The sequence below is a fragment of the Pseudophryne corroboree genome, chromosome 6 (genome assembly GCF_028390025.1).
Source record: "Pseudophryne corroboree isolate aPseCor3 chromosome 6, aPseCor3.hap2, whole genome shotgun sequence".
Classification (NCBI taxonomy): Eukaryota; Metazoa; Chordata; class Amphibia; order Anura; family Myobatrachidae; genus Pseudophryne; species Pseudophryne corroboree.
In genome coordinates, this window is record NC_086449.1 from 381,657,713 (window position 1) to 381,671,710 (window position 13,998).

The 13,998-nt window shown below is 43.9% G+C and overlaps 1 protein-coding gene across 1 annotated transcript in view; it reads right to left on the reverse strand.

Annotated features, from left to right (window-relative positions):
• Window positions 1-13,998, reverse strand: part of EXOC4 (exocyst complex component 4) — an 868,528-nt gene that overhangs the window by 833,132 nt on the left and 21,398 nt on the right. The window contains exon 2 of the mRNA XM_063926760.1: window positions 10,931-11,120. Coding sequence (XP_063782830.1) covers window positions 10,931-11,120 — 190 coding nt within the window. The remainder of the gene's footprint in view (window positions 1-10,930; window positions 11,121-13,998) is intronic.

Here is a 13,998-nt window from a genome sequence, read left to right on the forward strand (position 1 = left end):
GATCGAAGATTTAGAAAACCGGAATCGCCGGACCAACTTACGCCTGATTGGTCTGCCAGAATCCGTCAGACAGGCAGATCTACTGGATTTGGTTACTCGCTGGCTTCCCACAACCCTAGACCTGCCCTCCTCCCCCACCTCTTACCTGGTGGAACGAGCCCACCGCATTGGCCCAGACAGGCAGTCTTCACAATCCTCCCAGTCACGTCCTAGACCAGTAATTTTTAAGCTACTAAACTACCTTGACAAAGTGAAGATCATGGAAGCCTACCGCAAATGTTCTGACCTACGATATGAGGAATCCAAGCTTATTCTTTTCCAGGACTTTTCCTTGCAAGTTTCGATGCAACGACGGGAGTTCTCCCCTGTATGCAAGGAACTCTATGCTAAAAACATCAGATTTGCTCTCCTATACCCAGCAAAACTGAGAATCTTCCACGCAGGCAAACCTCATTTCTTCGACACGCCAGATTCTGCTCGGAACTTTCTCAAATCTCTTTCAACGCTACAGTCTAACTCTCGAATGGACGACGCTGATTGACTCTCCTAGACTTGAGTATCTTTCTATGTTACTTTATCTTTTCCTCTTTACTAATGGATAACACATGGTTGATTGTTGCTATATGGTTATTGCACACAGGGTTAAATGGAAACTCTCCACACCTACCGCAGATGCGGGCATGGTGGGGTCCCTTTATCCGATTTATTCAATTTGTTAAATTTCTCCTATCCCCTTTCTTCCCCTCCCCTTTCTCTAATCAAACTAGAGTTCCTGTTACAGTTAGACGGTTATCATTACTGTCTTCTTGGGTTCAAAAATTAAAAAAATGTTATGACTGGTGGCCTAGGCCGCATTGGCTACCGTTTTCTTTTTGCATTGCATTGTTTGGTCATTGTATATATACTCTAACTCCGTTAGTTTGCCCGATATGTTATTCTCGTCCTCCCCTTGCGTGCTGGGACGGGGGATTGGACTTTCGCTTGTGGCTTCTCCTTCTGCGTTCCACTAGACTAGGCATTGGATGATGCCAGCCCCTGGGGACACTGGGGCCTCTACGGATGGCTCAAAGACGTCTCTTAAATTGGTCTCGTGGAACGTAGAGGGTCTGAACACACCAATCAAGAGGAAAAAGATATTGACACACCTCAAAAAATTCCATCCTGATATAGTATTTTTGCAGGAGACGCACTGGCGTCTCAATGACCCTAATACACTTAGAGATACCTGGGTTGGTGACTTCAGAAGCGCTTCCTATACTACTAAAACAAGGGGAGTACTTATCCTATTTCGTAGATCTTTGAACTATAAGATTAAGGATGAATGGGTGGACCCTGAGGGCAGGTTTTTGTTTCTAAAGATGGAAATCGAAGGAGAACCCTTTACTTTAACATGTATTTACGCCCCTACAGGACCAAATGATTCCTTTTTCTCGGATATATTTGTTAAACTACAGGACTGGATGGAGGGAGTTATGATTATAGGGGGGGACCTTAATATTGCAATGAATCCGCTACTAGATGTATCTGGTGGCCCCAGACAGCTAAACTACAATAGATCCATGCCACCCTCCCTGGCCCTAATGCAAGACTCTTTACAACTTCTGGACCCATGGAGATTTCTCCATCCTGACTCTAGGGAATATTCCTTCTTCTCACATCCCCACAAAACATTCTCCAGACTAGATTATTGGCTAATACCTGCCTCTTCAATACATAGAATAATAGACTCCACCATAGCTAGTATTCTCATATCTGACCATGCCCCCATCACCTTGACAATAACATTATCCACACCCCGACAATACTCATACATCTGGAGATTCCCTGAATATCTCGCCACTTCTGAGGACTTCAAACTCTTTTTGTCACAATCATACCTCAATTACACACATGATAACGCAACACATATTAATGACATAAATCTCTTCTGGCAGGCCTCTAAACCCGTTCTTAGAGGGCAAATTATTTCATATGTTGCCACCAGAAAGAGGCAACTTCGGGAAAGGATGACAGAGGCATCCCTCCAGGTCGCTTCGGCTTATTCCCAACTGTTGACTGATCCATCTGAGACTAACAGGAAATTATATAAAGATACCAAACTGATACACGATACCCTCTGTGCTGAACAGGCCAAGCTATTCCTCTCCTTCCAATCTAACAAATATTTTCGCTGGGGCAATCGCCCAGGGAAGTTATTGGCAAACATGGTAAAAACCCATGCAACACCTAAACATATCTCCTCAATTAGAGACACAGGCAGACCCCCTTCAGTGACACAGGAACAAATTAGCGACACTTTTCTGACTTTCTTTGAGAAATTGTACACCGCACCACCAGACCACCCTACGGCTGGCATGGACTTTCTGACACAGGCTAATCTCCCCACACTCTCTGAGAGCGATAGAGAATTTCTTACCAACCCCGTTACTGCTGCAGAGTTGGAATCGACTATCAAATCTCTAGCAAATGGGAAATCCCCAGGTCCCGACGGTATGTCGGCGGCCTATTACAAGCTACTTCTCCCACATTTAAGTGAACACCTCAGGCAACTGTATAATGCGCTCTTGACGGGACACCCTGCCCCGACAGGCTTTAACACAGCCCGAGTCATAGTCCTCCCTAAACCTAATAAAGACCATACATTAGTTTCATCCTACCGGCCAATCTCACTACTAAACCAAGACTTTAAAATATTCACAAAGATTCTTGCCTCCCGTCTCCAAGTGATTTTACCCAAACTGCTACATCCTGCCCAGACAGGATTCATGCGTAATAGACACTCAGTACATAACGTTCGCTCATTGCTGGCAGCCATGTATAAAACGCATAATTCATTAGAGCAGGACAATATGGTATTGAGCTGTGATGCAGATAAAGCCTTTGACCGAGTGTCCTGGGCCCACATAGACAGATTACTTGGACTTCAAAATTTCGGTCCTGATTTTATTAAGGTATTTCACACCATCTATCAAACACCCCAGGCCTTTTTGATTAAATGGTCACAACTCGAGACTATTCTCCTTATATCGAGGTACCAGACAGGGATGCCCCTTATCACCCCTCTTATTTAACTTGGCCTTGGACCCTCTCCTTCGCCATTTCTATAAAGAACACAGATGGCACGGTATAAAACTGGCTGATCATGAAATTAAATTCTCAGCATTCGCGGATGACATTTTACTTTATTTCAGCAACCCCCGAAAAGCTATACCACACTTACTCGACATTCTAGACTCATTCGAACTAGTTTCCGGATTTAAAATTAATCACTCCAAAACGGAAGCCTTGGCTTTCTTTCCCTCAATAAAAACAGGTTGGGGAAGACACGTTCCCATTTCACTGGGCCACAAACAATTGTATTACTTACCTAGGGATTATATTCCCTGATCACCCATCCAAGCTATACTCACTTAATTACCCCCCACTATTCGCTAGGACATATACAGATTTTGCCAGATGGAGCCACCTTCCTCTTACATATACTGGCAGGAGTCACTTATACAAAATGATAAGCTTTCCCCGCTTCCTTTATGTATTACAGATGCTCCCGCTGATTCCACCTAAACACATGCTAGCTCAATTGGACAAAGCACTGTCCAAATTTATTTGGGCAAACAAGCACCCTCGATTCTCACTATTCAAATTACGCCAACCTCGTTCTCTTGGAGGCCTAAATTTACCATGCCTTCACTCATATGCTTTAGCAGCTAACTACAGGATCGCTTTGGACTGGATTGGCGGTCGAGACATGTATGCCAACACACACCTGGAACAATCTTTTACCCCCTCCCAGACCTTGGTGTCTCTGCCACACACCACTCCTACTTCCATACCACACTGTGTGACAGACAACATACTTATCTCCTCTACCTGTACTGCCTGGCGACAGATTCGCTCAAGACTAAAAATATCACGATATACATCGCTGGTTCCTACCTCTATGGGGCAACCCAGACTTCAAGCCTCACACTACCTCCCCCATATTTCAGACTTGGTACGATGGAGGTCTAAAATATGTTCATCATTTTCTGCATACCGAAACTCTGACCATACTCACACACTCCCAAATTATAGCACGTTTCCCATCCTTACGAATCCCACTCTTTCCCTTTCTTCAAGCATGTAGCTATGCACAAAAGGTCACATCTTTACTATCTATACAAGACACCACCCATACCTTGGACAAAACACTACGACACACCCCAAATGGTAATTTCTCCACAGCGCTCATATACACACACTCCCGCACTCTATTAAATGTGGAATCTGGCTCAGTAGGCCTCCTAAAATGGAAACTGGAATTCCCAGATCTCACCATGAAGCTGATTCTAGAGGCCAACACCTACTTAGATAAAACACTAGGCTCAGTTTCATACTCAGAAATGCACCAGAAAATTCTACATAGAGCATATATCACTCCTAAGCTACGACACCTCATCGGAGCAGCCCCCTCATCTCATTGTTTCAAGTGCACTGCTCCAGAAGCAGACCTTGTACACTGTCTGTGGTCATGTCCCAAGGTACGTACACTTTGGCAGGCACTCCAATCCTATATCACGACCGACTTACAGCTACAATTTACCATCACTAAGACGTGGACATTCTGGGGCATATTCCCGAATCCACCCAACACCGGTCTGTCCAAGGGACAACGTATTTTATTAATTAAACTGGCGGCTGCTACCAAAAAGACAATCATTTCACAATGGATCTCCACTGATCATATCCCCATCTCATTATTACACCCTAGGATCTCTCATCTATTCCATCTAGACAGGACCAATACCGCTTTACAGAAAGACAAATTGACCGAGAAATACTTCCATATTTGGCTACCCTATGTACAGACCCTCCCCCAGGTTACAAAGGAAGCCCTACGGAAATGTTTCAAAGACACTAGGTGGTACTTGCTAGAGACCCTAGACTCTGTAGCCCCTTTTTGAGCTTAAGGCATTGTACCTTTTCCACATACCAGCCAGGTCTCCTCCAATTTTGATATTGATTTACTTCCTCTACTGTTCCAACGCTAGTACTACCTAGGGCTTACACGGAGTATAATTATAATTATAATTGTTGTTCTTAAATGTCTATGCTGCAATGGCTATGTAATGCATGCTGTATCATTTTGTCTTGTTGTTAACTCACCGGTCAATAAAAACTTTTGAAAAAAAAAAAAAAAAAAAAGTCTTAACAGTAATGCAGAGGTTACAGTCTTCCTCAGATACGGGCACCAATGTAATTTTATCACTTGACGCCGAAAAGGCATTTGATATGGTGACTTGGGACCATTTATTTGATACCCAACATAGGTTCGGGGCCCCGTCAGCCTTTGTAGAAATGTTGGTCCGCCTATACACAGACCCGGCCACGCAAGTATTAGGCAATGGCTATATTTCTTCCCCCTTCTACATCCAAGAGGCACCCGTCAGGGCTGTCCTCTATCCCCTCTACTATTCGCCCTGGCGCCACTGGCGATATCCCTCCGTGGCTTCCTTTAGAGGCATTTTGGTGGGCAGGCTGGAAGTTAAGATAGCGTTGTTTGCTGACGATATGTTGCTATTTATCGCTGACCCCAGCATGTCGATAGGACCTATAGTCTCCATCATTGATAGCTTTGGATCCTTTGCAGGTTACAAGGTTAATCTTTCCAAATCAGAACTCATGCCTCTATCGGGAGATGCGTCCTTCTTTAATAGGCACCCGATATTGTCCCAGTTCCCTAGGACCCACAGGGCTCTTAAGTATTTGGGGATAATGATACCCACGTCACTGGAAATGTTGTATACAGTTAACGTTGCCCCGGTCCTGACGGCTGTCCGGGCTCTCCTAGACGGGTGGGTTAATTTGCCCTTGTCCTTGCTGGGAAGGGCCACAGTCCTTAAAAGTGTAGTGTTCCCGAAACTCTCATATATTTTGCAGATGCTGCCATTACGCCTTACAAAAAAAGACTGTAGGTCTGTAAATTCCATGTTCTCTAAATTCTTATGGGGGGGGGGGGGGGGGGGGGAACCAAGGATTTCTTATGCTAAACTTCAGATGCCAAGGGCGGAGAGGGGGCTGGGGATTCCAGACTTGGAAGCGTTTAGTAGAGCGGTGATGTTTCGCTATGTCATAGACTGGTTATGGCAGCGTTCTTGTTTTACCAATTATACATTGGAGGAGGAACTGTTTACCCCCTTCTCTACCAGCTCCCTCCTTCACACCCCAAGGAACAAGCTGCCGGCATCACTCAAGGCGAATATTATCCTTTCAGATACTCATGGAGCCTGGCACTATTCCAATTCAAAATGACATAGAAACCCGGCCTCCTCCCGTTACACAACTTTCTGGGGGAATCCCTGCTTCAGTCCTGGGCTGGAAAATGCTAACTTTAAGCAGTGGCGGGAGCAGGGAATTTCATCTATTAGAGACGTATTTGACCCTGGGGGAAGGCATATGCTCTCCTTTGAGGAATTAAAGTCCAAATATGGTATAGCAAACTCAAATTTTTATATGTACCTGCAAGCCCAACATTGTGTCATTACTATGGCTGTCCCTATGACCTCGCCAGACAAACAGGATCCGATAGCCACTCTCCTCACTCTCACGAATGCCTCGGCTTATCGTTTATCTTATTATTATGACCATTTACGGGTTATACAGACGGAAAAGCTATGGAAACGTACGGTTTCTAATTGGGAGGGGGATGTACCGGACTTCCCGGCGCAACCAATTCTATTGAAATCCTGTCAGTATACATTTAAATATCTACACTCGGCTCCACTTCAGGAAGTGTACTTTAAGTTATTACACAGGGCTTACATAGCCCCGGCCCAAAGAGTGCATATGATCCCGGATGGGAATAGTGAATGTTTAAAATGCCACATGTCAAAGGCCTCCTTTTTTCATTGTTTTTGGACATGTAGGAAGATTGCCACGTTTTGGAACAAAGTTATTGTATTTATTAATAGAACTCTCTCATTGAAGGTCGCCGGAGACCCCATAGCTTGTTTATGCAACTGTTTTGAGGGTTGGCCTCTTGGCCCGGATAGGAAGCGAGTTACGCCCATTCTCACGGTCATCCTCACGGTGGCTAATAAGGTTATTTTGAACCATTGGACGAAGAAGTCATCTCCCTCTTTGGGGGAATTAAAAAATGTTCTTTTACGGGTTCTCTATATTTCGAGCGCCAAGCCACCTTGCCAGACATTGAGAGGGGAGTCGCTCGCTTTTACTCGAAATGGGAGCCTTACATTGACAGTCTAGACATTGATACACAGGGCCACATTGAAAAGCTCTTTGAAAATACCTCCTGGGTTCTTCACAAACATGTAGATGCTAATTGATATGAGTTAATACCATGCTATATTGGGGTTGATGGGCACATGGAATGGGGTAATGTATGTATGTATGTATGTATGTATGTATGTATGTATGCCACGCAACTAAGGAGTGAACTGTCTTGTCTTGTCTCCCCCCCCCCCCCCCCCCCTTCCCTTTTCCCTTCTTGTGTTCTCCCTTATTATTTTATGATGTTTATAAGTGGGTGATGACAGTTTACAGTGTATAAGTATAGGATATGCGAAATTAAGGGGTACGAGTTGCAAGGCACAGAGACACTCGCAGTGCTGTCAATGCTGAAATGTATGTATGTATCTTGGCCATTCCTATCTTTTTTTCATTTTGACTCACCACTGTATGTAAAATTTTATATTATAAAAATGAGAAAATAAAAAGTTTTACAAAAAAAAAAAAGTAAACCTCTACCCAAACAGGTAAGCATAAGGTAAATGAACATGCTTTTGTAAAAGGAAAGTATCTTTTGACACATTGCCATGGTTGCTAAGCAATATTAGAAGAGTCTTTAGTCTTCTCTTAATCATTATCTCTGCAACAGTACAGGTATTTATGAGATACTGATCTAAAGAAAACCTCAAAAGAATAAAATGAAACAAATATAAATTACAATTCAATAGGTAGATCTCGAGTCTACAGATGTGTCCTTATACATCTTTGCTGCAGCTGCATCACATAGCCGCTCTTAGCACACCAGGTGCCAAGAAACACTGCTAGTATCTGGCATCTTTTTGCCCAAAATGAATCTTAAAACGCACAGTTATGCGACTAGGATTACTTTGATATGCAACACTTGTATATCTGAATGCAACAGAGTCTCTGACTCTGCATATGAAACACTACAATGCATTGGCTGAGTGTTTTTTCTTTGCTGAGGACCTTTGAAAAACGGGCACTACATGCCATTGAGAAAGATAAGCTAGAAAGGGCGGAAGAAGTGTTTTATACTTAAAGTGTCCTGCCTCCTGTTGGTAGAGCTTTACTTCAGCTTGTGATTTGTGTGGCCCCCTGATTGTAAAATCAGGAGGGAGAGACTTACTAAGCAAGACACCGAATTGGTAAACAGCTAGCAGTCAGTGGATGGTATGAAAGAAGGACTGGACCTCAGCATCTTGGAAAGTTTCAATTGAAACTATTGAAAGTATCATCCATGTAATGGCAAGAGGAGAGAAATTGTACCATGGGAGTCGCCTAGACTGAAATCCCTTTTTCCCTTTCTACAACTGATGCTTTCTATGCATTTCATTCTACAGACATTTCAGTGCCTTGCTAAAGTATTAATCCCCTTGGTTTTTTACCTAGATTCTTACATTACAACCTGTAATTTAATTATTTTTTTTTAACTGAATTTTATGTGATGGATCTGCACAAAATAGTCTAAGTTGGTTAAGTGAAATGAGAAAAATTTCTATCAAAAATAATTTTTATAAATAAAAAATTTAAAATTGGCATGTGCATATGTATTCATCCCCTTTGCTATAAAGTCCCTCAAACGTTCTGGTGCAACCAATTACCTTTCCGAAGTCACATAATTAGTGAAATGAAGTTCACCTGTGTGCAATCTAAGTGTCACATGATCTGTCAGTATATACACACACCTTTTCTGAAAGGCCCCAGAAGCTGCAACACCACTAAGCAAGAGGCATCACACCATGAAGACCAAGGAGCTCTCCAAACAATTCAGGGACAAAGTTGTTGAGAAGTACAAGTCAGGGTTGGGTTATAAAAAAAAAAAAGCCAAATCTTTGATGATTACCCGAAGCACCATCAAATCCATCATCTTCAAATGGAAAGAACATGGTATCACAACAAACCTGCCAAGAGAGGGCTGGCCACCAAACCTCACAGGCAGGGCAAGGAGTGCATTAATCAGAGAGGCAGCACAGAGTTCCACAGCAGAGACTGGTGTATCTGCGCATGTGACCACAATAAGCCGTACACTCCATAGAGCTGGGCTTTATGGAAGAGTGGCCAGAAAAAAGCCATTACTTAGTGTTAAAATAAGAAGGCACGTTTTGAGTTTGCCAAAAGGCATGTGGATGACTCACCAAATGTATGGAGGAAGGTGCTCTGGTCAGACGAGACTAAAAGTTAACTTTTCAGCCACCAAGGAAAACGCTATGTCTGGCGCAAACCCAACACTTCCCATCACCCCAAGAACACCATCCCCACAGTGAAACATGGTGGTGGTAGCATCATGCTGTGGGGATGTTTTTCAGCAGCAGGGATAGAGAAACTGTTCTGAGGCGAGGGAAAGATGGATGGTGCTAAATACAGGGATATTCTTGAGCAAAACCTGTTTCAGCCTGGCTGTGATTTGAGACTGGGACCTAGGTTCACCTTCCAGCAGGACAATGACCCAAAGCATACTGCTAAAGCAACACTCGAGTGGTTTAAGGGGAAACATTTAAATATGTTGGAATGGCCCAGTCAAAGCCCAGATCTCAAACCAATTGAGAATCTGTGGTCAGACTTGAAGATTGCTGTTCACAAGCGGAAACCATACAACATGAAGGAGCTGGAGCAGTTTTGCTTGAGGAATGGGAAAAAAATCCCAGTGGCAAGATCACAGAAACTTATCCAAAGCGACTTGCAGCTGTAATTGCCGCAAGAGGTGGCTCTACAAAGTACTGACTTCAGGGGGGGTGAATAGTTATGTACGCTAAACTTTTCTATTATTTTGTCCTATATGTTGTTTGCTTCACAATAACCCAAAAAAAAAAAAACCATCTTCAAAGTTGTATGCATGTTCTGTGTATGAAATGATGCAAACCTTCAAACAATCCATTTAATTCCAAATTGTGAGGCAACAAAACATGAAAAATGCACAGGGGGGTGAATACTTTAGCAAGGCACCATATGTTCTAAAAATTACAGGATCAGTATTTCTGCTTCAAAACCGTTGCTGCTAAGCTTATTTTGGTAACTTCCATCATCAATATCCCCATTTACTTATCCAGTATCCACATAAAAAATACATTATTATTATTATTATTATTAATTTCCCCTTGGAAGATTTTACACTTCCTCAGTCCAAATGAAGTGGTCTAACAGAGGTTGCTTGACCTTTTAAAAACAAAAACATATATATATATATATATATATATATATATATATATATTTTTTTTTATTTTTATTTTTTTTTTATTAATTGTACTGAAACATAAGGGCAGCATTCAGAAGTGGGTTTGCCCCTTTTAATTTGTTCCCTTTCCTCCTTCCAGTGCTTGATTTATCATTCCCTTAAGGCTACTTATGGATCATATTTTAGATTTATAAATAAAAGAGAGTATTACATTTCTGATATGACCATTACATTATATGATGTACACAGCATTCAGGGTTAATAGAATTTTCATTCTTGGTAAGCTATGCAAGAACCAACACTACCTATCACACAAAAACACAGCGGTTACAAAATACATTAGGATACAACATTCAAAAGAAAATCACGTCACTCCCGCACCATTGTCAAGCAGAATTACATCATGCCGAATAAAGATAACATTTCCAATCCTCCATCATATTCTGTTTAAGAATTTTCATTGATTAACAAACAGAAAAGCAAAATATGTTACAATGTGTGCTGCCTCACCTGCTTGATCTTATTTCGGGAGTTAGTGATACGCTCAGTTATGCTCTGATACGTGCGGATAGCAGTGGTAAGCTCTGTAAAGTGCTGCTCAATTTTTTCGTCCAGATCTCGGTCACATTTCTCATAAGCCTCCTCCAGTCGGCCTCGCTCAGTCTCTCTGTCCTCCACATCATCACTAGTCGAAAGGGTTCTGGAATAAAAAAAAAAAAATAGTTACTGTAGTATGCTTGGTAAAAAATAATATTTTACTCACCGGTAAATCTATTTCTCGTAGTCCGTAGTGGATGCTGGGAACTCCGTAAGGACCATGGGGAATAGACGGGCTCCGCAGGAGACTGGGCACTCTAAAAGAAAGATTAGGTACTATCTGGTGTGCACTGGCTCCTCCCACTATGACCCTCCTCCAGACCTCAGTTAGGATACTGTGCCCGGAAGAGCTGACACAATAAGGAAGGATTTTGAATCCCGGGTAAGACTCATACCAGCCACACCAATCACACCGTATAACTCGTGATACCACACCCAGTTAACAGTATGAAATATAACTGAGCCTCTCAACAGATGGCTCAACAATAACCCTTAGTTAGACAATAACTACATACAAGTATTGCAGACAATCCGCACTTGGGATGGGCGCCCAGCATCCACTACGGACTACGAGAAATAGATTTACCGGTGAGTAAAATCTTATTTTCTCTGACGTCCTAGTGGATGCTGGGAACTCCGTAAGGACCATGGGGATTATACCAAAGCTCCCAAACGGGCGGGAGAGTGCGGATGACTCTGCAGCACCGAATGAGAGAACTCAAGGTCCTCCTCAGCCAGGGTATCAATTTTGTAGATTTAGCAAACGTGTTTGCCCCTGACCAAGTAGCAGCTCGGCAAAGTTGTAAAGCCGAGACCCCTCGGGCAGCCGCCCAAGATGAGCCCACTTTCCTCGTGGAATGGGCTTTTACTGATTTAGGATGCGGCAATCCAGCCGCAGAATGCTCCAGCTGAATTGTGCTACAAATTCAGCGAGCAATAGTCTGCTTAGAAGCAGGAGCACCTATTTTGTTGGGTGCCTACAGGATAAAAAGCGAGTCAGTTTTCCTGACTCCAGCCGTCCTGGAAATATAAATTTTTAAGGCCCTGACTACGTCCAGTAACTTGGAATCTTCCAAGTCCCTAGTAGCCGCAGGCACTACAATAGGTTGGTTCAAGTGAAAAGCTGATACCCCCTTAGGGAGAAACTGGGGACGAGTCCTCAATTCTGCCCTATCCATATGGAAAACCAGATCAGGGCTTTTACATGACAAAGCCGCCAATTCTGACACACGCCTGGCCGAAGCCAAGGCCAATAACATGACCACTTTCCACGTGAGATATTTCAAATCCACAGTTTTAAGTGGCTCAAACCAATGTGATTTTAAGAAACTCAACACCACGTTGAGATCCCAAGGTGCCACAGGAGGCACAAAAGGGGGCTGAATATGTAGCACTCCCTTTACAAATGTCTAAACTCCAGGCAGTGAAGCCAGTTCTTTCTGGAAGAAAATCGACAGGGCCGAAATCTGGACCTTAATGGAACCCAATTTTAGACCCATAGTCACCCCTGACTGTAGGAAGTGCAGAAAACGACCCAGCTGAAATTCCTCTGTTGGGGCCTTCCTGGACTCACACCACGCAACATATTTTCGCCAAATACGGTGATAATGGTTTGCGGTTACTTCTTTCCTGGCTTTTATCAGCGTAGGAATGACTTCTTCCGGAATGCCCTTTTCCTTTAGGATCCGGAATTCAACCGCCATGCCGTCAAACGCAGCGACGGTAAGTCTTGGAACAGACAGGGCCCCTGCTGTAGCAGATCCTGTCTGAGCGGTAGAGGCCATGGGTCCTCTGATATCATTTCTTGAAGTTCTGGGTACCAAGCTCTTCTTGGCCCATCCGGAACCACGAGTATCGTTCTTACTCCTCGTTTTCTTATTATTCTCAGTACCTTTGGTATGAGAGGCAGAGGAGGGAATACATAAACCGACTGGTACACCCACGGTGTCACTAGAGCGTCCACAGCTATTGCCTGAGGGTCCCTTGACCTGGCGCAATATCTAGTTTTTTGTTTAGGCGGGACGCCATCATGTCCACCTGTGGCCTTTCCCAACGGTTTACCAACAGTTGGAAGACTTCTGGATGAAGTCCCCACTCTCCCGGGTGTAGGTCGTGTCTGCTGAGGAAGTCTGCTTCCCAGTTGTCCACTCCCGGAATGAACACTGCTGACAGTGCTAAGACGTGATTTTCCGCCCATCGGAGAATCCTTGTGGCTTCTGCCATCGCCATCCTGCTTCTTGTGCTGCCCTGTCGGTTTACATGGGCGACTGCCGTGATGTTGTCTGATTGGATCAGTACCGGCTGGTTTTGAAGCAGAGGCCTTGCCAGACTTAGGGCATTGTAAATGGCCCTCAGTTCCAGAATATTTATGTGTAGGGACGACTCCTGACTTGACCAAAGTCCTTGGAAATTTCTTCCCTGTGTGACTGCCCCCCAGCCTCGAAGGCTGGCATCCGTGGTTACCAGGACCCAGTCCTGTATGCCGAATCTGCGGCCCTCTTGAAGATGAGCACTCTGCAGCCACCACAGTAGAGACACCCTGGTCCTTGGAGACAGGGTTATCAGCCGATGCATCTGAAGATGCGATCCCGACCACTTGTCCAAGAGGTCCGACTGAAAGGTTCTTGCATGGAACCTGCCGAATGGAATTTTGCTTCGTAAGAAGCTACCATTTTTCCCAGGACTCGTGTGCAGTGATGCACCGATATCTGTTTTGGTTTCAGGAGGTCTCTGACTAGAGATGACAGCTCCTTGGCTTTCTCCTGCGGGAGAAACACTTTTTTCTGTTCTGTGTCCAGAACCATCCCCAGGAACAGTAGGCGTGTGGTAGGAACCAGCTGTGACTTTGGAATGTATAGAATCCATCCGTGCTGTTGTAGCACTTCCCGAGATAGTGCTACTCCGACCAACAACTGCTCCTTGGACCTCTCCTTTATAAGGAGATCGTCCAAGTACGGGATAATTAAAACTCCCTTTTTTCG